General features: G+C 44.1%; 1 protein-coding gene across 4 annotated transcripts in view; it reads right to left on the reverse strand.

Moving 5' to 3' along the window:
* The window catches only part of celsr2 (cadherin, EGF LAG seven-pass G-type receptor 2), an 87033-nt gene that overhangs the window by 23041 nt on the left and 36343 nt on the right, over nucleotides 1-27649 (reverse strand). For all 4 annotated transcript variants that reach the window (XM_046312499.1, XM_046312497.1, XM_046312498.1 and 1 more), the window contains exons 3-8: nucleotides 22861-23083; nucleotides 11757-11872; nucleotides 11514-11602; nucleotides 3979-4136; nucleotides 2250-2413; nucleotides 1916-2041 (exon numbers count right to left, since the gene is read on the reverse strand). In XM_046312499.1, coding sequence (XP_046168455.1) covers nucleotides 1916-2041; nucleotides 2250-2413; nucleotides 3979-4136; nucleotides 11514-11602; nucleotides 11757-11872; nucleotides 22861-23083 — 876 coding nt within the window. The remainder of the gene's footprint in view (nucleotides 1-1915; nucleotides 2042-2249; nucleotides 2414-3978; nucleotides 4137-11513; nucleotides 11603-11756; nucleotides 11873-22860; nucleotides 23084-27649) is intronic.

The raw sequence follows: 27649 nt of genomic DNA on the forward strand, positions 1-27649 counted from the left end.
AAAACTAAGTCCTATTAGGTGGTACATGTATAAGAAGACAGCATATAGTCATTACAAGCAGTGTAGTTAAGTCAAAAATAAATATTGAGTGGAGTACAGCACAGAGTAGCAGCAGATCATCAACCCAGTTATGAAGCGGGACTAGACCATTTATCCAGTATCGGCTGCCATATTTTGTAAAACACTGGACTTCTATTGGAGGTATTGTATCGAATCTTTTCCATATGTATTACGTTCCCTAAATCCCATAACCAAATTTCAAAAGGTAGGTACAGTCTCCAATTTCCAAAATTGCAATATGAGAGCGTTTCAGTTCTTGACACAAACCGGTACGCTTGGCACCTACTACCATTCCCCGTTCAAAGGCACTTAAATCTTTTGTCTTGCCATTTCACCCTCTGAATGGCAGACATACACAATCCAGGTCTCAAATGGCTTAAGGCTTAAAAAAAAATCTTTGTTAAACCTGTCTCCACCCCCTTCATCTACACTGACTGAAGTGGATTTAACAGGTGACATCAATAAGGAATCATAGTTTACAGTTGGATTCTCCTGGTCAGTCTACGTCATGGAAAGAGCAGGTGTTTATAATGTTTTGTACACTCAGTTTCTATTTGCAGTGTGTTTGGTCTAAACAGGGTCCATATAAAAAGGAAGGCATGCTCATGGGATTGACAATGAAAGTATTTGTTTCCCCCATACCCTTGTCCAGCCAGAGTCAGTGGTGAACATCAGAAAGGAAGTGAGATGCTGGGGATTTTCTCCATGGTTACTAGCTGTTCTGCCCTTTCTAACCCCTAATGGCCGATCCTATTACATACTGGAATTTAAACAGCAATATTTTGATAGTGACCTTTGTAGTGGCGTGGCATAGTTCACGGTTCTTGGTAGAACATGAATGTTCATGCCATCGGAACCCACTATCTAGATTATAGATCAGCAGCACGGTTCTAGACTACATTCTTTTCCCCTTCCGCTCTCCCTCTCTTCTTGAAATGAAGGAGTCACATGGGTTCATCTGCTTCAGTGAGAGAGGGACCCTTTCCCCATCCCCGTTCATTATCCCTCCTCTCGGGCTCCCCTGAACTATGAGAAAGAAGTGGTCCTTTATCACTGGATTTTACTCTAAACTAAAAACAGGGATGCTTTTGTGTAATTCACCATTTATTGAGTCGCATCCCTTTTTCTCTTCCCTCTCGCAATCTCCCTCTTATGAGCCGTCCCAGCTCGTAAAACCAGCAAGTCAAACAACTGCAGAGCACAGAGGAGCTGAGAAGAGAAATGGACACTAAGTAATGCTCTAACAAACACAACTCTCTCAAACGGAGAAATAAAACACTTTACCGTAAACATGTCCACGGTGTTATTCAAGAGAACAGGTTTAAACATATAGCTCTATTCAAACGTGACATGATCCCTCATGACAGATTCATACAAGCTTATGGGATATCGCATCTGTCATACTGTATACACATCTGGGACCCTCACAAACCCTTGTGAAATGTCTGGTATAAAACAGCAATGCTCCATATTAGTATTTATCAAGATCTCCAATTAGCTGCAGCCGAGGCGGCGGCTACTCTTCCTGGGTCCAAACAGGAATCAACATAACAAATCAAATACAGTGTTCAATAGGTAACCTTATGCTTATGAAACCATCATGTCAGTAAATCAATGATGACTGGCTTTATCTGTGCCAGGAAAGAGCCGATTCTAAAACCACGAGGATATATTTCAACACTCTGCTGATTGAAGAGCCTACTTCAGTTATTTACAGCCCTGCCAATTCCCTCTACGCATCACCCTGAGCAATCTCCTCTGCGTGGTGTCTACGCAAATGTTTCCGCACTAGATTTACACTGTACACTCAAAAAGGCATGTTTCCAACCTCCGGCAATGCCGTTACTTCACTTACCCCTCTCGCAGTTCCGGCCTCCAAATCCTAGGGGGCAGTCACAGCTGAAGGAGCCCCACATGTTGACGCAGGTCCCTCCGTTCAAACACGGGTTGTTATTGCAGAAGTGCCTTTTAGCAGAGCATCCTGGGAAGTTAAAGACATCTGAGGAATAGTTCAAGCCAACCTCATTATGCTAAGAGGTAATAAATGATTCATGCTTCAGGTACAACTTAAGGTACATTCACTTCCCCAACTCAGCTCATAGTGCTCAACTAAGACAGCAGGAAAGGGTGGATGCTATAAAACAGGCACAGAATGGTTCAGTCAAATGGCAATGTGCAAGGTTACTAACCTGGTAGAGTGCCGTTGTTAGCGATGAAGCTAGCCATGTCGACATGGCGGTTGTCAATCCTCAGGTCCTTCATGCAGCCCACAAACTGGCGGTTCTGGATGGGGAAGTCCTCAGGCAGTTTGGGCACACCCCCTAGGAGGAGAGGACCAGTCAGATCCAGAGATCTACAGCAGAAAGATAGGACAGAGTGAGGCACATTTATAATCTATCACTCAGCTCTGCTTCTATACCACAACATATCATTATAAACACTGAGCTCTGCTTCTATACCACAACATATCATTATAAACACTGAGCTCTGCTTCTATACCACAACATATCATTATAAACACTGAGCTCTGCTTCTATACCACAACATATCATTATAAACACTGAGCTCTGCTTCTATACCACATTAAAAACACTAGCTCTGCTTCATTATACAACATATCATTATAAACACTGAGCTCTGCTTCTATACCACAACATATCATTATCATTATAAAAACACTGAGCTCTGCTTCTATACCACAACATATCATTATAAACACTGAGCTCTGCTTCTATACCACAACATATCATTATAAACACTGAGCTCTGCTTCTATACCACAACATATCATTATAAACACTGAGCTCTGCTTCTATACCACAACATATCATTATAAACACTGAGCTCTGCTTCTATACCACAACATATCATTATAAACACTGAGCTCTGCTTCTATATACAACATATCATTATAAACAACATATCATTATAAAAACACTGAGCTCTGCTTCTATACCACAACATATCATTATAAACACTGAGCTCTGCTTCTATACCACAACACATTATAAACACTGAGCTAAACACTGCTCTCTTATACCACAACATATCATTATAAACACTGAGCTCTGCTTCTATACCACAACATATCATTATAAACACTGAGCTCTGCTTCTATACCACAACATATCATTATAAAAACACTGAGCTTCTATACCACAACACATTATAAACACTGAGCTCTGCTTCTATACAACACATTATAAAACATATCATTATAAACACTGAGCTCTGCTTCTATACCACAACATATCATTATAAACACTGAGCTCTGCTTCTATACCACAACATATCATTATAAACACTGAGCATTATAAACACTGAGCTGCTTCTATACCACAAAATATCATTAAAAACACTGAGCTCTGCTTCTATACCACAAAATATCATTAAAAACACTGAGCTCTGCTTCTATACCACAAAATATCATTAAAAAAACACTGAGCTCTGCTTCTATACCACAAAATATCAATAAAAACACTGAGCTCTGCTTCTATACCACAACATATCATTAACACTTAGCTCTGCTTCTACGATCTTGGCTTCTATACCAAAACACATCAACACACTGGAACAGCGTTTATTAAATATTTATCAGCTTGTTTTTTTCCAGGGAGGAAAACAGATACACATCACTGAACTCAAATATGTTTACAAGCTGGACGTGACAGACTTAATTAAAAAATATATCATCTGTACCATAATGAGAGCCCTGTTTTGCTCAGCCAATTGGGATCTCTCTTTTTCTCTTGGCGTCACAACAATAGTACACTAGATCAAGAGTAAGTTCAGCTTGTGGCAAAATTTTAAAACTGAATTCATGGTTTCAAAAGGCTTTTATTCAACTCTACTATAATTGCAACTGTTGGCAAATAACAGTGCATAGTGAAATACTAGTAAGACCCTCCCCTTCCCTTACTTTTTGGATCCTGATTGGCTGCCCTGGGCAGAGCAGGTGTAGTTCCCAATTACATGACCAAATCGCAGTGCCACTGAGGTGTCACAGTTGTCCATGGTTACTACGACGACCTTCTGGTCAGAGGGACCCTGGGGCATGCTGGCCTGGTTTAGGATTGGCTGTGAGGAGAGAAGAGGAGTTGTTGAGTTTGGCTCCAGTGTTATGGTGAGAGCACCTACAGCAGATACGTGGGAAGTCACCTGACAAACTACTGGAAATAGCAGCACATGGTGATAGGAGTTTCTAAATAGTACAGCATTTATACGTTATGCTATTCCTTCCTTATACTGTATGTGTTTGGGAAGAACGTGGACATGTATACAGTATGTAGTGTTTGGTTATGGATGGCTAGATAGATTGAGAGGGACAGGAAAGCACACATTAGGCTATAATGAGCCTTCTGGTACTGTTCAGAGGATTCTTTGAAAATAAAATCACAGGTGTATCTCAAGGACTGCTTGATGCTATAAATATGCTGAGACTCTAGGTTTCTTCTTCAAGTTACAAAAGGCAGGTAAATGTGTGGAAGTTTATTTCTGTCTCAGAATATCCAATTTATTGTTTGTATGTGTCACTGTCAAGCATTTTTGGTTGCTCAGCACATAAATAGATTGCTTGTCTGTCTGAAGGTAGTGTGAAGTTGTGCCACACATCTCAGTATATCAGTGTGATCATAACCAATCCTGTCTAACAAGGTGTCAAAAACTCAGTAATCACACTTATTTTTCAAATGCAAAATACTAAGTGTAAAAACTAGCATTAAAAATCAAAAACACTCACCATCTACTTTGTCATTGAAACGTTCACCCTAGAGAAGGATTTTCTCAAGTCAAGAGCTTCAAGAAGCTTTAACAACCCTAATGAAAAGTTTGAATAAATTCTGAAGAGAAAAGTCATCCACTAGCTTTTATATTCAACCCTACAGTATTCTGGAACATCACCCCAATTTATCTCAATGTTTTCAGTGCTTCAATCATTTAAAGCCGAACATCCACAGTTCAAGTCAGAGGCTGACACATAACCAACACATGGCGGAAAAGCCCTGCTCAACAGCACACACACGGCGGAAAAGCCCTGCTCAACAGCACACACACGGTGGAAAAGCCCTGCTCAACAGCACACACACGGTGGAAAAGCCCTGCTCAACAGCACACACACGGCGGAAAAGCCCTGTTCAACAGCACCCTGCTCAACAGCACAAACACGATGGAAAACGCTCAACAGCGGAAAAGTCCTGCTCAACAGCACAAACACGGTGGAAAAGCCCTGCTCAACAGCACAAACACGGTGCTCAACAGCACACAAAAGCCCTGCTCAACAGCACAAACACGGTGGAAAACACAGCACACACACGGAAAAGCCCTGCTCAACAGCACAAACCCTGCTCACACGGTGGAAAAGCTCAACAGCACACACACGGTGGAAAAGCCCTGCTCAAGCCCGCTCAACAGCACACACATGGTGGAAAAGCCCTGCTCAACAGCACAAACACGGTGGAAAAGCCCTGCTCAACAGCACAAACACGGTGGAAAAGCCCTGCTCAACAGCACAAACACGGTGGAAAAGCCCTGCTCAACAGCACACACACGGTGGAAAAGCCCTGCTCAACAGCACAAACACGGTGGAAAAGCCCTGCTCAACAGCACACACACGGTGGAAAAGCCCTGCTCAACAGCACAGACACGGTCTTCTTCAGCACAAAGGATCTCTTTCATTGTGTGAGGAATCAATGGAGGGAGAAACAAGACAAGGAGGGGCGGAGGGGTAGAATAACGATCCCGTCAATAAAGGTCACAACCTCTTTTCAAACACAAGCGTTTCCCGAGGTCACACAGAGCTCATATAGATCGTCAGCCCGGTTAGAGCTTGTGTCAGCAGTGGCTAGCAACACTGTAATGAGAGGGGTAACCACTGTTGACTGACCAGGCCTGGGCACTGAGCTATGGACAGAGCATATAGGAATAGTCTCCATGTGCAGTGTGGTCTTGTGCTGAGCGATGTTGATTATTTTTTGTTTTTTAAACAGCTAATTGACCAACATCGGTTCAAATATTTGAATTCCATTACTTTCCTTTTTTTTCTGTGAGCTCAAGCTCAGTCCTTTAGAGAGAAATCAGATCAAGCCCGAACTGTGCGATGTAGATTGGAGTTGTAGATTCCAACAGGCCAATATTCTACATACTTTAGTGCAGAAAACATTGTAATTAACTACAATGACCATAACCTATTGCGCCGCCAATTTGTCCGGTCTGTGTGGAGCTGACACAGAGGGAAAGAAGAGATGGAAGAATGAGCGATCAAGATGGTCGATCTCGACATTGGCGATGTCATTTACAAAATAGCCTCCAACACCCTACTCAACAAATTGGATGCAGTTTATCACAGTGCCATCCGTTTTGTCACCAAAGCCCCACATACTACCCACCACTGCGACCTGTATGCTCTTGTTGGCTGGCCCTCGCTTCATACTCCTCGCCAAACCCACTGGCTCCAGGTCATCTACAAGACCCTGCTAGGTAAAGTCCCGGCTTATCTCTGCTCGCTGGTCACCATAGCTGCACCCACCCGTAGCACGCCTTCCAACAGGTATATCTCACTTGTCACCCCCAAAGCCAATTCCTCCTTTGGCCACCTCTCCTTCCAGTTCTCTGCTGCCAATGACTGGAACAAACTACAAAAATCTCTGAAACTGGAAACACTTATCTCCCTCACTAGCTTTAAGCACCAGCTGTCAGAGCAGCTCACAGATCACTGCACCTGTACATAGCCCAAAACAACTACCACTTCCCCTACTGTATTCATTTATTTTGCTCCTTTGTACCCCAGTATTTCTACTTTGCACACTCATCTACTGTCAAATCTACCATTCCAGTGTTTTAATTGCTATATTGTATTTACTTCGCCACCATGGCCTATTTATTGCCTTTACCTCCCTTATCTCACCTCATTTGCTCACATTGTATATAGACATATTTTACTACTGTATTATTGACTGTATGTTTGTTTTACTCCATGTGTAACTCTGTGTTGTTGTATGTGTCGAACTGCTTTGCTTTATCTTTGCCAGGTCGCAATTGTAAATGAGAACTTGTTCTCAACTTTCCTACCGTGTTAAATAAATGTGAAATTAAAACACATTTAAAAATTGACTATGAAGACCTACTAAAATAGATATTTTGTCAGACAGCATAGGCAGCAGCTCTATAGAGATGAGATGATGACTTGGAATGAAAGCCTAATAAAGTCATCAATCAATGATAAGCAGTAATGGACAGTCACTAACCATCATGGGACTTTTAATTGTTTTATTCTGTGTTGTATGTGTGGGCTGCTGAGCGATTAGTGTTGCTCTCTCCTGGGTGGTCTGATTGTTGAGAGCTGAGGAATACATGTGATTTTTTTATTTTAAGTATCTTCTTAACAAAAATATAATTAGCAAATTTTATTCATAGCATAAGATTATCATAAATTACACTTGTGATTGGTCTACATATTCCTGCAGAGCCATAATAACTGTCTGAGCCCTTTAATCAAATGGGGCTAAGAATACAGACCAGACAAATGGAGTATAGGTGGACATTACACACAGACAGCTGTAATATTGTAGGTCATGACAGAGCCCCATCCCTTTTCCAAGGAGCACTGCAGACAGAGGCACTGCCACATCTCCCTCACATGGTTCTCATTCCAACCCTGTATCCTATCCAGTGAGTAGATTAGATTATATCTGTGCTTGCAGCATACTATTAATACAGCTGTCCCATTGAGGGGCTGTCTGTGAGGAGCTGAATACTAGAGGAGCTCATTGTGGGTCTTGTGATCAAGCTTGGCTGCCTCTGAGAGGATGGAGACTTAATTACATTGTTCCACTGCACTGATCAAATATTAGCCCTCCTCTTTAAACACCTCATCTGTCTCCCATTAGGCATTATTATCGTATCTAATAACTGGCAAATAGGATTAGTTGCTTTGCTGATTTGAGTCTGAAATATGTGCAGATGGATTTCATTATTCACAACACACCGGCTACTAGAACAGTAGAAATAACCTCTAAACCTCTTGACCAAAATGTCTTAATCCTTTAGTTGACCCCTTGTGAGGCAATGGGAAACTAATTTGTTGGAACAAACAAACCTGCAGTGTGGGATGATCTGTTAGAATGGTCACAAACCAAATCACCCGACACGCTCTTTTCCACGGTTCCCCTCAGTTGAGAAAGGTCCGGAACAGACTGGTCCAAATTCTCTGGTTCGTTCACTGACCTACGCATTGGGCCATCGCTCCCAGCAGCAAGCATCAGTCATGGCTGTTGACTCTGCTATAATGACTCTCTGCTGATGTCTGTCAGCCGCTCAGTCTGCTACACAAAGCCCCGGCCTGTCAGAGCTGATTGGAGAGCATACTTACTCAGGACTACATGAAAACCCTGTTCCCCTCATTACAGCGGGGTGACAGGGAAACATGGGAATATGAGTTCATTGTTATCCACGATGACAGGGATGGACAGGAGGAGCATGGGAGCAAACAACAGTAATATTAGGTCTGACTGGAAACACCATGGCAACCAGAGAGGTTAGCCCTGAAGCGCAGTGTCCCGCTCAAAGCCCAAGTCAAAACCTCTCTCGCCTTTCTTTTCCTCCTTTTGCTCCTCTCCCGCCCTGTTTTTCTCTCCTTGCTGGTGAACAGAGAGCGGGGCACCTTCCCCGGGGCCGCATCATTCACTGCCTATGGTCCCTTTGGAGGCCGAGCCCAGCACAAAAGCAGTGGTCATTGCCATTCTCCACACTCCCCCTCTCCCCTGAAAGGCACATTTCAATCTAAAATGCCCCCACCTCATCGTACCCACCCCCCCGCGGACAGGGACAGGCCGGCGTGAGATACCTCAGAGGGGAGGAGCCATCATTCTACCTCTATGACTCACTGGATCTGGACCAATGAGACAATGCTGCAGCAGCGGGTGTGAACTTTGATGGGGGGGGGGGGGGGGGGGTTTAGTTCAACCAAAACTCTGGGCAGTTTTCTAGGAAAATGTCCCTTCCATTGGTCTGCACCTCTGCTTAACATTATGCTAGTTCCATTATTGAGTTCATGTTTGTATTGTGCTAAGCTGGTAAAATATGATAGAAAAGAAAACAGGTCATAAAAGGCGTTAGTGTGAGCAGTGGGCACTCAAGAGGAAGCACTTCTGTGGGTCACTAGAGACTGTTACTGTCTGTTTAATCCAAAAACTACTAGGTCACTGGAGACTGTTACTGTCTGTTTAATCCAAAAACTACTAGGTCACTGGAGACTGTTACTGTCTGTTTAATCCAAAAACTACTGTTTAAGTGTCCAAAAACTACTAGGTCACTGGAGACTGTTAGTGTCTGTTTAATCCAAAAACTACTAGGTCACTGGAGACTGTTACTGTCTGTTTAATCCAAAAACTACTAGGTCACTGGAGACTGTTACTGTCTGTTTAATCCAAAAACTACTAGGTCACTGGAGACTGTTACTGTCTGTTTAATCCAAAAACTACTAGGTCACTGGAGACTGTTACTGTCTGTTTAATCCAAAAACTACTAGGTCACTGGAGACTGTTACTGTCTGTTTAATCCAAAAACTACTAGGTCACTGGAGACTGTTACTGTCTGTTTAATCCAAAAACTACTAGGTCACTGGAGACTGTTACTGTCTGTTTAATCCAAAAACTACTAGGTCACTGGAGACTGTTACTGTCTGTTTAATCCAAAAACTACTAGGTCACTGGAGACTGTTACTGTCTGTTTAATCCAAAAACTACTAGGTCACTGGAGACTGTTACTGTCTGTTTAATCCAAAAACTACTAGGTCACTGGAGACTGTTACTGTCTGTTTAATCCAAAAACTACTAGGTCACTGGAGACTGTTACTGTCTGTTTAATCCAAATACTACTAGGTCACTGGAGACTGTTACTGTCTGTTTAATCCAAAAACTACTAGGTCACTGGAGACGGTTACTGTCTGTTTAATCCAAAAACTACTAGGTCACCGGAGACGGTTACTGTCTGTTTAATCCAAAAACTACTAGGTCACTGGAGACTGTTACTGTCTGTTTAATCCAAAAACTACTAGGTCACTGGAGACTGTTACTGTCTGTTTAATCCAAAAACTACTAGGTCACAATAAAACAAGCGATGGAGACTTTCATTGGACTTGTTGGTTTGTAACAAAGTGATTAATGAAAGAATAATGTCCCCGCTTTGATGGGAACCAAAGACTTTTCCTCCAATGGCCCACGAGATGTTGTGTTCCCTCACATTCTGCTGGCTGAATCTGACATGGCCCTGTTATTATAGACCATGAATAGAATATCCACACTAGGAGGGGGGTTGCCTGGCAACAGCTTTATGATGCAAAGTGACTTTCTGAATAGACCAAAATGTAACATCCTGTGTGTTGGTCTGGGGGGGGGGGGGGGGATAAGGGACAAGGGGTAGTGGGTTATAGTTCCATACATTCTTCACTGATTGATATGGAAATAAAAAAGTTGAAGCCGTCGTCAAGGAAGAAGATCTTGTTTTGTACGAGTTCTATTTTCTCCAACATATACTCTGAGCATAGCTGTGAAAACATTCCTCCCACCCTTTTCTAGTGTCTCTCTCGCTCTTTATCCATCCGTCTCATCCCCCTCCATCTCTCTAGCTCTCTCTCATTCCTCCTATGTCTGTCTGGCACACTGCACATTCCACTGTCCCATCAACGGTCCTCTGGAATGACACAGCAGCAGTTCTGACAGGATGCAGCAAAGTGACAACATCCACAGAGGACCCTGGGTATTCTTCTCCCAGTGTGGTCCAGCTAGAATCCTGACTCTCATCACTCTATAGACTAGCGCCGTCAGACACTTGATGAAGTACAGCTGATCTAGTATAAATGGATGTCAACAGGACACGAAGTACCGTGTAAAAAACTATATCCAGATCTACAAACACTACACAACATCCATAAATCAATTACCGGTATACAAGTCAATTGCAGGCCAAACATGTTAAGAACATATGTCTTGTATGTCTCATATTTCAAGTCTGTGGTAAAAGACAAACATAATTCAGTTTAGGCATGTACTGTACTGATGTTGGAAATGACCTGCTCTTCGTCCTCTTCGTGCTTCAGAGTGAGGTCTGATAAAGCCAAGTCTGTAATGGGCCTTTTCAGTAGCCTAGTCTGACTCAAGTTACTGTATATGGGGTGGCAGGGTAGCCTCGTGGTTAGAGCGTAGGACTAGTAACCAGAAGGTTGCAAGTTCAAATCCCCTGACAAGGTACAAATCTGTCATTCTGTCCCTGAACAGGCAGTTAACCCACTGTTCCTAGGCCGTCATTGAAAATAAGAATTTGTTCTTAACTGACTTGCCTAGTTAAATAAAGGTAAAATTACATTTCCCAGACCCAGCAAATCTGTGTTTTTTGTCTAGTGTTGAACCAGTCTATACTTTATAGGACCACAAGGCCTCGCCCAGGTTTCCCCCGACGTACCTTGTTGTAGTAGTGAACTTGCACCACATGCCACTGGCCATCACTGACACCTCCAAGGATGTAGGGCGACACAGTCGTCTTGGTCTCACCTAAAAAAAAGAACAAGCCAGCAAAGGTTATTCACACATCATTGGATCAGGGCTCGTGCCAACACTTGTCACCATCACATGTGAATATATTAATAACAACCAACTCTAGATTTGGGATGAATTGGTGACGTGCACTAACAGAAGCCCCTCCTACCAGCAGAGAAGGTGAGCTGGATCTGCTCGTTAATGATTTCCACAGCGATGAAATCGTGTTTCTCGTTGAAGCGCCCATTGTAGAGTAACAAACCATTTGGCTCCTTTGTGGCAAATCTGGAAGACAGAAAAAAACAGGGCTCAGAGTGTACATTCACAGCCAAAGACTAAGAGAGTAAACAACACTGAGGAAGGGTCTTTGTTGTGGGGGGGGGGGGGACTATGTGAAGATGCATTCTGCAAATATAACTAGGTGCTTCTACACCTGCATTGCTTGCTGTTTGGGGTTTTAGGCCGGGTTTCTGTACAGCACTTTGAGATATCAGCTGATGTACGAAGGGCTATATGAATACATTTGATTTGATTGCTGCAATAAATGCATTTTCAACAATTTTCAACCACATTGAACATTCCGTGCTGAAAAACATGTCTAAATGGTTCTGTATCAATATCATGTCTAGAACCCCATCCAGTACCCTCGCCACAAGACAGACAGACGTACAATATACTGACTGACATGCCCTATTATAGCAGAGGATAAAGATTATGAACACACCAGAAAACGTTTTTCCTTTCCCTTTAGGTTACTAGGAGGGCATATTGATGCACTGTTCCTAGTGATTCCCCATTGAGAAGCAGAGAGGACAAAATGTAATAATGCTGCAATTTTCCACATATCACTGAGCATCCAACAGGGTTAACCACCACGACCACCATTCTCTGACAGAGATGGAGAACTGCACTACAAAACAACGTAATATCTGCAGTGTTGGTGTGGAGCATGACACAGTCCATAAACTCAGACAGCATGCCGTGGACAGTGACTAAACCACAGAAATAGAATGTCCATAGAGCTGGAGGTCATTGTGTCGTTGTCTTTTACTGTAACGTTAATGGACAGTTAGACACATTTAACCAATCCAGTGCACCTCTGGCACCCATCCAGAGGCCACGCCAAGTGACGCCACTAACGCTCTCGTCCAACCTGGGTATTCAAGGAACGACGCGTTCCAACCGCAGAAAGACCACAGGGCATAGAAAAAAGACGGCACCAGTTCTATAAAAAAAAACAAATCAAAAATCAAATCAAATTTGATTAGTCACATGCGCCGAATACAACAGGTGTTGACCTTACAGTGAAATGCTTACTTACGAGCCCCTAACCAACAGTGCTGTTTCAAAAGATAACTGTAACAAGTGATTAAAGAGCAGCAGTAAAAAATAACAATATATACAGGGGGTGCCGGCACAGAGTCAATGTGCGGGGACACCGGTTAGTTGAGGTAGTATGTACATGTAGGTAGAGTTAATTAAAGTGACTATGCATAGATGACAACAGAGAGTGGCGGTGGTGTGGAGAGGGTGGGGGGGCAATGCAAATAGTCTGGGTAGCCAACTCATTGGTCACAGAGTTCTGAGGTGTCTTAATTTGATTCACCACAAAGGTAAAAAGCTCATGTGTGACACCGTGTTACCTTACATAATGATATTGCCGGCAGTCTAGGCCAAATGCAGAAGTTGCCAGAAAATTATAGAACCAGAAAATCATTTCCCCTCATTCATGTCCCAGGGGACCAAACAGTGGATGTGCTCCGTTTTACATTTGGAACATTCTGAACATCTGTGGGAGAACTGAGATCCCTGTCGTCTGTGTTACTGGTGTGACTCGTTGGCGCTTGTAGTCCGCATCTGCCTGTTCAGATGGAGACCGTGTCAGACGGATGAAGCCTACTTTCTTATTATAGATGAGGGAAAGATTCCAGAGATCTAAATACAGTCTCTCAGGACGCTTTCAGAGCACATTGGTAAATGTTGCGAGGCTATGTGTGTGTGTGTGTGTGTGTGTGTGTGTGTGTGTGTGTGTGTGTGTGTGTGTGTGTGTGTGTGTGTGTGTGTGTGTGTGTGTGTGTGTGTGTGTGTGTGTGTGTGCCAGTGTGTGAGCGTGCCAGTGTGTGAGCGTGCCAGTGTGTGAGCGTGCCAGTGTGTGTGCGTGCCAGTGTGCCAGTGTGTGAGCGTGCCAGTGTGTGAGCATGCCAGTGTGTGAGCGTGCCAGTGTGTGTGCGTGCCAGTGTGTGTGCGTGCCAGTGTGCCAGTGTGTGAGCGTGCCAGTGTGTGTGCGTGCCAGTGTGTGAGCGTGCCAGTGTGTGAGCGTGCCAGTGTGTGAGCGTGCCAGTGTGTGTGCGTGCCAGTGTGCCAGTGTGTGAGCGTGCCAGTGTGTGTGCGTGCCAGTGTGTGAGCGTGCCAGTGTGTGAGCGTGCCAGTGTGTGAGCGTGCCAGTGTGTGAGCGTGCCAGTGTGTGAGCGTACCAGTGTGTGAGCGTGCCAGTGTGTGAGCGTGCCAGTGTGTGAGCGTGCCAGTGTGTGTGTGTACATGCATTATCCCAGAGTGTAGCCATGGGGCACAGCAATGCTGACCTGCTTACTGAGGAGAATTATAATCATGACCTCAGACAAGAGGGAAGAGGAGAAAAACAAAACGCACCAACTGATTACAATAGCACTGAATATCTCAAACATGTTCACCCATGACTGCATGGCCGCGCACGACTGCAAAACCGTCATTAAGTTTGCTGACGACACAACGGCGGTAGGCCTGATCACAGACAACGATGAGGAAGCCTATAGGGAGGAAGTCAGAAACCAGGCAGTGTGGCGCCAGGACAACAACCTTTCTCTCAACATCAGCCAGATAAAGGAGATGATCGTGGATCACAGTAAACGGAGGGACGAGCATGCTCCCATCCATTGTGACGGGGCGGGAGCTTCAAGATCCTCAGTCTCCACATCACTACGGAATTAACAAGGTCCACACACACCAACACAGTCGTGAAGAAGGCACAAAAATATTTGGCAAAGATACAGCTGCACCATTGAGAGCATCTTGACTGGCTGCATTACTACTTGGTATGGTAACTGCTTGACATCTGGACGCAAGGCTCTACAGAGGGTAATGTGTACGACTTATCTCTACTACTGCACCGCAAGCGGTACCGATGCACCAAGTCTGGAACCAACAGGACCCTAAACAGCTTCTACACCCAAGCCATAATAGCTACTTGGAAGGGTTTCCACAAGATGTTGGAACATTGCTGCGGGGACTTGCTTCCATTCAGCCACAAGAGCATTAGTGAGGTCGGCACTGATGTTGGGCGATTAGGCCTGGCTCTAAGTCGGTATTCTAATTCACACCAAAGATGTTTGATGGGGTTGTGGTCAGGGCTCTGTGCAGACCAGTCAAGTTCATCCACACCGATTTCGACAAACCTTTCTGTATGGACTTCGCTTTGGGCACGTGGGCATTGTCATGCTGAAACAGGAAAGAGCCTTCCCTAAACTGTTGCCACAAAGTTGGAAGGACAGAATCGTTGAGAATGTCAGTGTATGCTGTAACGTTAAGATTTCCCTTCACTGGAACTAAAAGGGCCTAGCCCAAAGCATGAAAAACAGCCCCAGACCATTATTCCTCCACCACCAAACGTTAGTTGGCACTATGCATTCGGGCAGGTATCATTATTCTGGCATCTGCCAAACCCAGATTTGTCCGTCGGACTTCCAGATGGTGAAGCGTGATTCTTCACTCCAGAGAATACGTTTCCACTGCTCCAGTGTCCAATTGCGACGAGCTTTACACCACTCCAGCTGACACTTGGCATTGCACATGGTTATCTTAGGCTTGTGTGCAGCTGCTCGGCCATGGAAACCCATTTCATGAAGCTCTCGACGAACAGTTCTTGTGCTGACGTTGCTTCCAGAGACCGTTTGGAACTCGGGAGTGAGTGTTGCAATCGAGGACATTAGATTTTATGTGCTATGCGCTTCAGCACGCAGTGGTCCCGTTCTGTGAGCTTGTGTGGCCTACCACTTCATGGCTGAGCCGTTGTTGCTCCTAGACATTTCCACTTCAAAATAACAGCACTTACAGTTGACTGTGGCAGCTCTAGCAGGGCAGAAATTTGACAAACTGACTTGTTGGAAAGGTGGCATCCTATCGGTCAGTGAGCTCTTCAGTAAATTCATTCTATTGACAATGAGCTCTTCAGTAAATTCATTCTATTGACAATGTTTTTCTATGGAGGTTGTATGGCTGTGTGATGTCAGCACCGTGTGGCTCAAATAGCCGAATCCACTAATTTGAAGGGGTGTCCACATACTTGTATGTATTTACCTCATACCCCTGCACATTGACTCGGTACTGGTAACCCATCTATATAGCCAAGTTATCGTTACTCATTGTGTATTTATTCCTTGTGTTATTATCTTTCTATTGTTTTTCTATTTGCTGTGTTTCGAAGGGCCCCGTAAGTAAGCATTTCACTGTTAGTCTACACCTGTTATTTAAGAAGCATGTGACAAATACAGTTGGATTTGGTTTGAAACAGAACATCTTGTGTTGTTTATTATGGTTAGCATCTAGAAATATTGTTTATTTTCATCTATGGCTTGGCCTTCTTGTCATCAATGAATATGTTTCCAAGGCTTGTGCACACAGCTTCCAGTTCCCCCCCGGACTGAGTGAAATCAACCATAACTGACTCCTCTGGCAACATTATAGATGTCACATTAGACTGCCATTAGCAAAGTTAACAACCAGTCTACACATATTGACATGTGGAAGGGCCAATGGCCATGGTATAATGGCAAGTTGATGTGACTGTATTAGACATGTGCATTGAGGAAGTCTCTAGATGGCCAAACCTGAGATGAATACTAACAATGTGAGAGGTATTATTAAAATATGTGACACAAATTTCGCTACTAAGGCAGTTTCTGGTAAGACACACTTCCAACTCACAACTTCCTCTTCCTGCTAACTCTCGCTCTACTGTGGTGCAGTCTATAGGCTCCACCTCACTGAGCGTCCTCATGAGAAAAGCTCTTTACCACAGTAACCTGATCAAGCCAGGTTCAGGTAACAGAGCGCCCTGATAGACAGCCTGCTGGGTGTTAGCTGTTATATCCACAGCTTTACACACCACCTACTTCACAGCTCTGGGAGCAATCTGGGAACTACAGGCCAAGGCGTTTAAGAAAGAGATCCAAAAGACTGCCATCTGAGCTACATTTAAACAAAGTTCCAGAAAACTCACAAAGGCATATCATTATCACCACTACTCATTAATGGCTAGTTTCAAGCCCTGCCAAGAACTTCTAGAGTGAGAAAACATCACAAATGTACATAACAAATGGCCATGTAATGATAGCAACTGGGGGTATTGTCTTTGCTATGATGGGATATTACACCCACGGCAGTGCTTTTATTGTCAGTTGGGAAGGAGCATTTCATTCAAATGAATGTACCCGTGTCTCATTTACATGAATGTACATCCGTGATCGACTGTGTTCAGTGTTACTCATCTGTATTATCTAAGCACCACCATCCCCTGGCTACATCGCACAAGATACTAGTCCTTGATGTTGGACTAGAAATACAACTTGCTCTACCTGTATCAGACAAATGACACCATTATGATTTCGTGCTCATATAAAACTGGATGGTCGTTAATTGAGAGCAAATACATGTTTCCCAAAATATCAAGGCATACCAGGATGAAAGGTGTAGGAGTTCATCTCATATGCGCACACACATGTAAAAAGGTGGAAAAAGGTCTGGGAATATGGCTGAATATAAACAGTATAGCTTTTCCCTCCACAAGGAAATTAAAACAAGCAAAATGCCGTTACAGAGACAAAGTGGAGTTGCAATTCAATGGCTCAGACACAAGACGTATATGGCAGGGTCTACGGGAAATCAAGGACTACAAAAAGAACACCAGCCCCGTCACGGACACCGACGTCACACTTCCAGACAAACTAAAACACCTTCTTTGCCCACTTTGAGGATAATACAATGCCACCGCCGAGGCACGCTAACAAGGACTGCGCGCCCCCCTATTCTCCGTGGCCGACGTGAGTAAAATATTTAAACCTGTTAACCCTCGCAAGGCTACTGGCCCAGACGGCATCCCTTGCCACGTCCTCAGAGCATGCACAGACCAGCTGGCTGGAGTGTCTACGGACATATTCAAATCGCTCCCAATCCCAGTCCGCTGTCCCCACTGCTTCAAGATGGCCACCATTGTTCCTGTACCCAAGGCGGCAAAGATAACTGAACTATATTACTCGCCAACGTGCAATCATTGGACAATAAACTAGATGAGGTAAGATCACGAATATCCTACCGATGGGACATCAACAACTGTAATATCCTATGCTTCACGGAATCGTGGCTGAATGACGACATGGATATTCAGCTAGCGGGATACACGCTGCACCGGCAGCAGAGAACAGCACACTCCGGTATGATGAGGGGGGGTGGTCTGTGCATATTTTTTTTAAACAGCTGGTGCATGAAATCTAAGGAAGTCTCTAGACTTTACTCGCCTGAAGTAGAGTATATTGTGATAAACTGCAGGCCACACGACTTGCCTAGAGAGTTCTCAGCTATACTTTTGTGGCTGTTTATTTACCACCACAGACAGATGCTGGTACTAAGACCGCATTCAGTCAGCTGTATAAGGAAATAAGCAAACAGGAAACCGCTCACCCAGAGGCGCCACTCCTAGTGGCCGGAGACTTTAATGCAGGGAAATTTAAATCAGTTCTACCAAATATCTATCAACATGTTAAATGTGCAACTAGAGGAAACCAGTCTAGATCACCTGTACTCCACACACAGAGATGCGTACAAATCTCTCCCTTGCCCTCCATTTGGTAAATCCAACCACAACTCTATCCTCCTGATTCCTGCTTACAAGCAAAAATTAAAACAGGAAGCACCAGTGACTCGATCTATTAAAAAATGGTCAGATGAAGCAGATGCTAAACTACAGGACTGTTTCGCTATCACAGACTGGAACATGTTCCGGGATTCTTCCGATGACATTGAGGAATACACCACTTCAGTCACTGGCTTTATCAATAAGTGCATTGAGGACGTCGTCCCCACAGTGACTGTACGTACATACCCCAATCAGAAGCCATGGATTACAGGCAACATTCGCACTGAGCTAAAAGGGTAGAGCTGCCGCTTTCAAGGTGCGGGACTCTAACCCGGAAGCTTACAAGAAATCCCACTATGCCCTGCGACGAACCATCAAACAGGCAAAGCGTAAATACAGGGCTAAGATTGAATCATACTACACCGGCTCCGATGCTCATCGCATGTGGTAGGGCTTTCAAACTATTACAGACTACAAAGGGAAGCACAGCCGCAAGCTGCCCAGCGACACAAGCCTACCAGACGAGCTAAATCACTTCTATGCTCGCTTCGAGGCAAGCAACACTGAGGCATGCATGAGAGCATCAGCTGTTCCGGACGACTCTGTGATCACGCTCACCATCTTACGTGAGTAAGACCTTTAAACAGGTCAACATACACAAGGCTGCGTGGCCAGACTTATTACCAGGACGTGTGCTCCGGGCATGTGCTGACCAACTGCAGGTGTCTTCACTGACATTTTCAACATTTCCCTGATTGAGTCTGTAATACCAACATGCTTCAAGCAGACCACCATAGTCCCTGTGCCCAAGAACACAAAGACAACCTGCCTAAATGACGACAGACCAGTAGCACTCACATCCGTAGCCATGAAGTTCTTTGAAAGGCTGGTAATGGCTCACATCAACACCATTATCCCAGAAACCCTAGACCCACTCCAATTTGCATACCACCCACACTGCCCTTTCCCACCTGGACAAAAGGAACACCTATGTGAAAATGCTGTTCAGTGACTACAGCTCAGCTTTCAACACCATAGTACCCTCAAAGCTCATCACCAAGCTAAGGATCCTGGGAATAAACACCTCCCTCTGCAACTATATCCTGGACTTCCTGACAGGCCGCCCCGAGGTGGTGAGGGTAGGTAGCAACACATCTGCCACGATGATCCTCAACACTGGAGCTCCCCAGGGGTGCGTGCTCAGTCCCCTCCTGTACTCCCTGTTCACCCACGACTGCATGGACAGGCATGACTCCAACACCATCATGAAATTTTCTGACGACACAACAGTGGTAGGCCTGATCACCGACAACGATGAGACTATAGGGAGGAGGCAGCCTATAGGGAGCCTATAGGGAGGAGGTCAGAGACCTGGCCGGGTGGTGCCAGAATAACTACCTATCCCTCAACGTAACCAAGACAAAGGAGATGATTGTGGACTACAGGAAAAGGAGCACCGAGCAAGTCCCCATTCTCATCGACGGGGCTGTAGTGGAGCAGGTTGAGAGCTTCAAATTCCTTGGTGTCCACATCAACAACAAACTAGAATGTTCCAAATACACCAAGACAGTTGTGAAGAGGGCACGACAAAGCCTCTTCCCCCTCAGGAAACTGAAAAGATTTGGCATGGGTCCTGATATCCTCAAAAGGTTCTACATCTGCAACATCGAGAGCATCCTGACCGGTTGCATCACTGCCTGGTACGGCAATTGCTCGGCCTCTGACTGCAAGGCACTTCAGAAGGTAGTGCGTACGGCCCAGTACATCACTGGGGCAAAACTGCCTGCCATCCAGGACCTCTATACCAGGCGGTGTCAGAGGAAGGCCCTAAAAATTGTCAAAGACCCCAGCCACCCCAGTCATAGACTGTCCTCTCTACTACCGCATGGCAAGCAGTACCGGAGTGCCAAGTCTAGGACAAAAAGACTTCTAAACTGTTTTTACCCCCAAACCATAAGACTCATGAACGGACTATTTGCATTGTGTGCCCCTCCAACCCCTCTTTTACGCTGCTGCTACTCTCTGTTTATCTTATATGCATAGTCACTTTAACTATACATTCAGGTACATACTACCTAAATTGGCCCGACCAACCAGTGCTCCCGCACATTGGCTAACCGGGCTATCTGCATTGTGTCCCACCACCCGCCAACCCCTCTTTTTACGCTTCTGCTACTCTCTGTTCATCATATATGCATAGTCACTTTAACAATACCTACATGTACATACTACCTCAATAAGCCTGACTAACAGATGTCTGTATATATATATATATATATATATATATATATATATATATATATATATATATATATATATATATATATATATATATATATATATTTCAAATATCTTTTACTGTTGTTTTATTTCTTTACTTACCTACACACACACGCATTTCACTGTAAGGTCTATACCGGTTGTATTCGGCGCATGTGACAAATAAACTTGATTTGGTCCTTCTGTAGCACAGTTGGTAGAGCATGGCGCTTGTAACGCCAGGGTAGTGGGTTCGATTCCCGGGACCACCCATACGTAGAATGTATGCACACATGACTGTAAGTCGCTTTGGATAAAAGCGTCTGCTAAATGGCATATATTATTATATATATTATATATATTATTTGATTTGAGACTGACCTCTCTGCTAGCGGAGCTTCTAAAGACTCTAGAACAGCTAATCAAATTTCTAACCAGACTATTTGTAACCCCCCCCCCCCAATACGCTGCTGCTACTCTCTATTATCTATGCATAGCCACTTTAATAACCCTACCTGTATATAATTACCTTGACACCACCCCTGTATATAGCCCCGCTATTGTTGTGGGGGGTATTTTCTTAAAACTGCATTGTTGGTTAAGGGCTTGTAAGTAAGCATTTCACTGTAAGGTCTACACCAGTTGTATTCAGCATTTCACTGTAAGGTCTACCTACACCAGTTGTATTCAGCATTTCACTGTAAGGTCTACACCAGTTGTATTCAGCATTTCACTGTAAGGTCTACACCAGTTGTATTCAGCATTTCACTGTAAGGTCTACACCAGTTGTATTCAGCATTTCACTGTAAGGTCTACACCAGTTGTATTCAGCATTTCACTGTAAGGTCTACACCAGTTGTATTCAGCATTTCACTGTAAGGTCTACACCAGTTGTATTCAGCATTTCACTGTAAGGTCTACACTACACCTGTTGTATTCAGCATTTCACTGTAAGGTCTACACCAGTTGTATTCAGCATTTCACTGTAAGGTCTACACCAGTTGTATTCAGCATTTCACTGTAAGGTCTACACCAGCTGTATTCAGCATTTCACTGTAAGGTCTACACCAGTTGTATTCAGCATTTCACTGTAAGGTCTACACCAGTTGTATTCAGCATTTCACTGTAAGGTCTACACCAGTTGTATTCAGCATTTCACTGTAAGGTCTACACCAGTTGTATTCAGCATTTCACTGTAAGGTCTACACCAGTTGTATTCAGCATTTCACTGTAAGGTCTACACCAGTTGTATTCAGCATTTCACTGTAAGGTCTACACCAGTTGTATTCAGCATTTCACTGTAAGGTCTACACTACACCTGTTGTATTCGGAGCATGTGTCAAATAACGTTTGACTTATACTGTATTTTATACCATCTGTGCCGCATTCACCTCTTTAGATTGTGTGCACTAGGTTGTTGGGGAATTGTTAGATATTACTGCACTGTCGGAAGAAGAAGCACAAGCATTTCGCTACACTCGCATTAACATCTGCTAACCATGTGTATGTGACCAATAACATTTGATTTAATCCTAAGGCCCGACTGTGTGTTGCATATCTCCAGCTTCACCTTGATGAGCGAGACAGACAGAGGAGAAATAGGCCAAGCGCTGACTCAAAGCTCAAAGTGACCACTGAATGTAATCAGATCAGACTCCTGGGTCTCAGATTAATTTCCCCGGTTACACAAGGTGCCATTCCAGTCTACAGACCCCATTAGAAACCTCTCTCACCATGATACTCACCATGATACTCACCATGCTAAGGGAACCCAAACCCAGCAAGAGAAGATGAGCCTTTTAAAGACTACGGCTATCAAATGTTTCAATAACTTGTGAAACCCCAGGAAGCTTATGTAAATGAGAGGGGAGGAAAGGCCGTAAAGAGGCGTGAGCGTATAAGAGCAGTTGTGGAATGTAGGAAGTGATCATTTAAAGAGAGTGCAAGAGTAATGTTCGAGAGCAGTAAAAAAAAAAGAGAAAGAGGGTGGAGTGGTGAGAGGAAGAACGAGAGAGGTGTAGAGAAGGAGTGAATCACAGTACTATATTTAGGGAGCTACTTTGTACTACGAAAGTGAATGATTGAGATGGCACAATGTCCCACTGTGTGGGGTAATAGTTGTTCTTACGAGAGGGAGAGGGTGAAGTGGAAGCGCTGGCGGAGTCCCTTGAAGGTGAGGAAGGACTGCAGGGGGAAGTTCCTGGTGGTCATCTCACAGTAGGGCTTTTCATAACCGCCAGATGGGCACTCACACTTGAACCCCCCTACCAGCAGGTTCACACAGGTGCCCCCATTCTTACACACAGCTGGGCCGCAGCGCCCGGAGCGGGACGATAGCTCACACCGCTTGCCTGGAGGAAGAGAGATGGGTAGAGAGAGAGGGGGAAGGGAAAGAGAGACCAGTCAGAATTACAACTATCAAGGTGACACATTTCAGTGCCAGCCCTGGACAGTCTGTGGGTAACAAAAAAATAGAATTTGGTCCTCCCTTCCAGTTCAACTTCACTAGTGTCTATTCTCACCAGACTACTGCTGCGGTTTAACATGGGTCAAGACAATATGCATTATGCCTCCAGCACCACGAGCCTTCTCCGAGAGGGAGGGAATGTGTGAGAGAGGCAAAGACGGTGAGAAGAGGTCAAAGGACGCAGCAAGGAAGAGACAGATTTCAGACAGTGAACAGGACAAAAAGAGAGACGGTCAGACAGAGAGAGAGAGACAGAGAGTGCTATGGCAATGGGGCAGTGTTAGTAAGCCTTCATGCATCATGTAGCGCACTGCTTACAACTTCTATTGGTCTCCAGTCTCTGGATGAGAAGCTGCGGTTGCTATGGCGAGAATGCACGCCTCCTTGCAAGAGTTGGAATGTGTGTCAGAGGCACTCGGCAGTGCAGAACACTTCCACTGTGTGTAGAGTTACTGTACTGTTCACACCACACAGAAAAAGACAACATCTCTATAGACTACACACACACACAGGGCTTGTGTTGTACATCCTACAGCCAATCACAGGATTCTCAGTCTAAGGCAATTAAGGGAACCCTTTGTTTTACTACTGTTGTAGGGTGTATTCATTCATTCACCCAACTTTGATACGATGTGGATGTTATCCTATGATGCATTGCCATGACAGTATTGTACCGTGGTGTGCTACACAGGCAGAAGAACAGTCACTTTACCCTGGCGAACTATGACAATTTGTTGTTTCCTTGTTGATGGCGCTTGGGGACACTTGGCTACCGCTAGTAGAAAACACGCTAACTGCATGAGTGGGAAAAAACTAACTGCATGTGTCGTGAGGAAATTAATCAGTGACTCGCCTCAGGCAAAAAGTTACTTCTGTCTCTTAAAAACCAATCAGGGGAAGAGGGGACATTAGTCAGGGCTTGATGTGGTCAAGCATTGCTGCAGCCAACGCTGGGCTACTGTAGGAAACGGGCCACTGGGATAGTCTTCAACTTCCTCTAAAGTCAGCTTGGGCTCTACAGTGGCCTCATTTTCACTGAGGAGGCTTCAAAGTTATATGTGATGTATTCTTCTTTATACAGTTACAATCATACGCAGGTCAAAAATGACATATTTTTTTATGGTAGAAAAATCTTCTAACACTTAGAAAGGAGAAAAAGTAGCATTCTGTTTACTTCATAATACCTACCAGCTCAGCTACACACATTAACTGTACTGGCTATACCCCATGTAAGTACCTATCCATAAACTGTACAGAAGACAGTAAGAGACATTATAGTGAGCATCCGGTCTCCACCCTGCAGTCACCTGAGCCTGTTCTGTTGTCTATACGGTAACCTGGGAATAAACAGGGCCAATGTTTTTCTGTCAGGCATCCCTCTGGGACGCCCTCCCACAACAGGTGCAGGGTTCTGGAACAACAGCTCTCGGTTGCTAAGTGAGCTGGGCCATGTGAGGAGCTTGCAAATCCATTTTTTTGGAAGCATTTACTACCCCTGCCCTCTCCAGCTCTCTGTTTACTGCAAACATGAAACAGGAAACAGGAATCATTAAGGCTGTTAACATGGGACCAGTTTTAGGCAGGAGGAGACACACCACACACGTTAAACTACTCAAGCATGGTAAATATCAATGAGAGAAAGTGTACCATTTTGTGGCAATCCAATAGATATAAAACCGGCAATTCAAAAGCTCTGAAAGCATTATACTGTGGAGAACTTGACAAAATTGACCTATAAAATCATGTGGCACTTTGAAATACAAGCATTTCCAAAAGGAAAATAGGTTTGTTGGATTTCTCCTCAGATTTGACCATATATTAACATGTAATGTTTTCATGAGGGACTTGAAAGGGTAACCTTATTAAACCAATTACAACACACTAATGCCACACACACGCCTCGTCTCCAACCACCATATCAAATCTGCCCAGTTGACAAGGCACTCAGATTAAAAAAAAAAAAAAATGGGGTTCTGTTCTCTTCAGCAGAGGTGAGACAGAGGTGCTTATCAAACAACAACAGCCAATGAATCACACAATAGATAAGAGTCACCAGAACAATAGGCACACACAGAAACCTTTCAGTCTCAGCCCATAGCTGGCATCATCTCCACTAATCTTTATTTAATCTAATGTGGTGATAACAGAGACAATGATTACCGTGACTAATTCATAGGATCCTTAGATTAGTGTGATTGTTCAGCTGCGTCTTTTAAAACAATGGTGTGTGAAGAAACAGGGGGATTAAATGTTGGACTGTAACTAACTCCTCACTGCTGAGACCCCTTTACAGATCTAAAATGGAAACGGGCGTTTCTGTGCTGCTAGGTAACTGAAGCGCATGGTCTCCTCTCCTAAGTGAAATAGAGTGGTAGAGAGTCCTCGGATGGGCAGTTTCTCCCTAAGGACGTGAAGGCATACAAGAGTTAAGATAACTCAACGCTGGGACAACAACACTACACGCTCCTGGCACTATCGACAGTGCTTACTCAACACAACACCAACCCACCAATCATACTGACAGTTTGCTGGAAGAATACACTTCATTTATTCAGTTGCAGCTAACCTGGTGTGACTACCATGTAAAATCAGGTAGGGGTGAATCAAGGCCATATCGAGCATTTTTCTATATCCCATCCACTGATTCAAGTCACTAGTAGTGAAGGTGAAAGAGTGGCATAATTGTGATCCCACCCCGCCAAACACACTGTAGCATGGGCCAGGTGCAGTGGTGGAAAAAGTACCCAATTATCATACTTTAGTAAAAGTAAAGATACCTTAATAGAAAATGACTCAAGTAAAAGTGAATGTCACCCAATATATACTACTTGAGTAAAAGTCTAAAAGTATTTGTTTTTAAATATTATTAAGTATCAAAAGTACATGTAATTGCTTAAATGTAATTGCTAAAATATACTTGTGTCAAAAGTAGCCAGGGGAACGCTCCATCACTCAGACATCTTTGCAAACGAATAATTTGTGTTTAGTGAGTCCGCCAGATCAGAGGCAGGAGGGAGGACCAGGGATGTTCTTTTGATAAGTGCATGAATTGTACAATTTTCCTGTCCTGCTAAGCATAAAAGTACTTTAGGGTGTCAGAGGAAAATGTATGGAGTAAAAATGACATTTTCTTTAGGAATGTAGTGAAGCAAAAGTTGTCAAAAATATAAATGGTACAGATACCCCAAAACACTGAAGCAGTACTTTACACCACTTACCACGTGATGAACCTGGACCAGATGACAGGCTTACACGAAACAACACTGCTGCTTTTTAGAACTAGCTAGACCAGAGGTGAGTGGACTAAAACCGAGACTGTAGGAGCGTTATATGAATAACGGTATCTAATATCTCACAAAACAAAATCCTATGATCTGCCAAATTCAAATTCAGTTGGTGTAATATTGAAGGCTTTCCATGAGGCATTCCTACGACATGCTTTGATTTTTTAAATGGATTAATACAACATCAAACACTGAAATATAAAGCTTTCAGCAGTTGTGTGCTATAGGCTACTGATAGAACTAACCACAACATAAAGAAATGCTTGATTAGATCAAAGTAAAAGTCTGCAGCAGCAACAACCATGTTATACTGGGGCCTCCTTTCATATATGGGGCAGAGTGTGTGTAGAAATATGCTACAGTGCGATTGGAGCTGAGGAGATGGTATATAAAGCATGTTAAAGGTAAGAGCTAAAGGTTGGTTGTTGTATGTGAGTATTCTCAGTCCATTTGTCCTGTACCAGACTGAGTCAGCCAGGCTTAATCATTCGCTCAGTCCTTCCCAATATGAGTGAAATTGATGGCTGCTCTGCTCTGTTATTTTTTTCTCACTTTCCATCATACTGCCATCTGGCAACACCCACGGGCCCCTGTAGTTCCACACCACACACAAGTGGGAACACAGACACACATACATACGCGAGCGCACACACAGCAATTACCTACCCACCCACATGGAGTAGGCAATTCAGCACCCACACACACACACACACACACACACACACACACACACACACACACACACACACACACACACACACACACACACACACACACACACACACACACACACACACACACACACACACACACACACACACACACACACATACTCATAGAGCAGCCAATTGACCCCCCACACCCATACACAGTGGCTCTCAGCACAGTGGGAGAGTGTCAAATCCAACAGTCAGTCATGTTGAACAACAGGAGCTGTAGATTGCATCCAGGACAACCCCATCAACCCAGCCTAGTCTTGGATAGATCTGCAGAGGAGAGATTGACTGCTCTCTCAGAGGCTTTGTTTGAGCAAATATTAGAGGCAAAAGTTGATGATTTATGAATCACACTAACAGGCACAATGCATGTCTAGATCACATTACTACTCTGATTACCCAGCAGGCAGGCACGCCCAGTAGATGAAGTTGAAATGAGCTAGCCCGCTC

The sequence above is a fragment of the Oncorhynchus gorbuscha genome, linkage group LG18, assembly GCF_021184085.1.
Source record: "Oncorhynchus gorbuscha isolate QuinsamMale2020 ecotype Even-year linkage group LG18, OgorEven_v1.0, whole genome shotgun sequence".
Taxonomy (NCBI): Eukaryota; Metazoa; Chordata; class Actinopteri; order Salmoniformes; family Salmonidae; genus Oncorhynchus; species Oncorhynchus gorbuscha.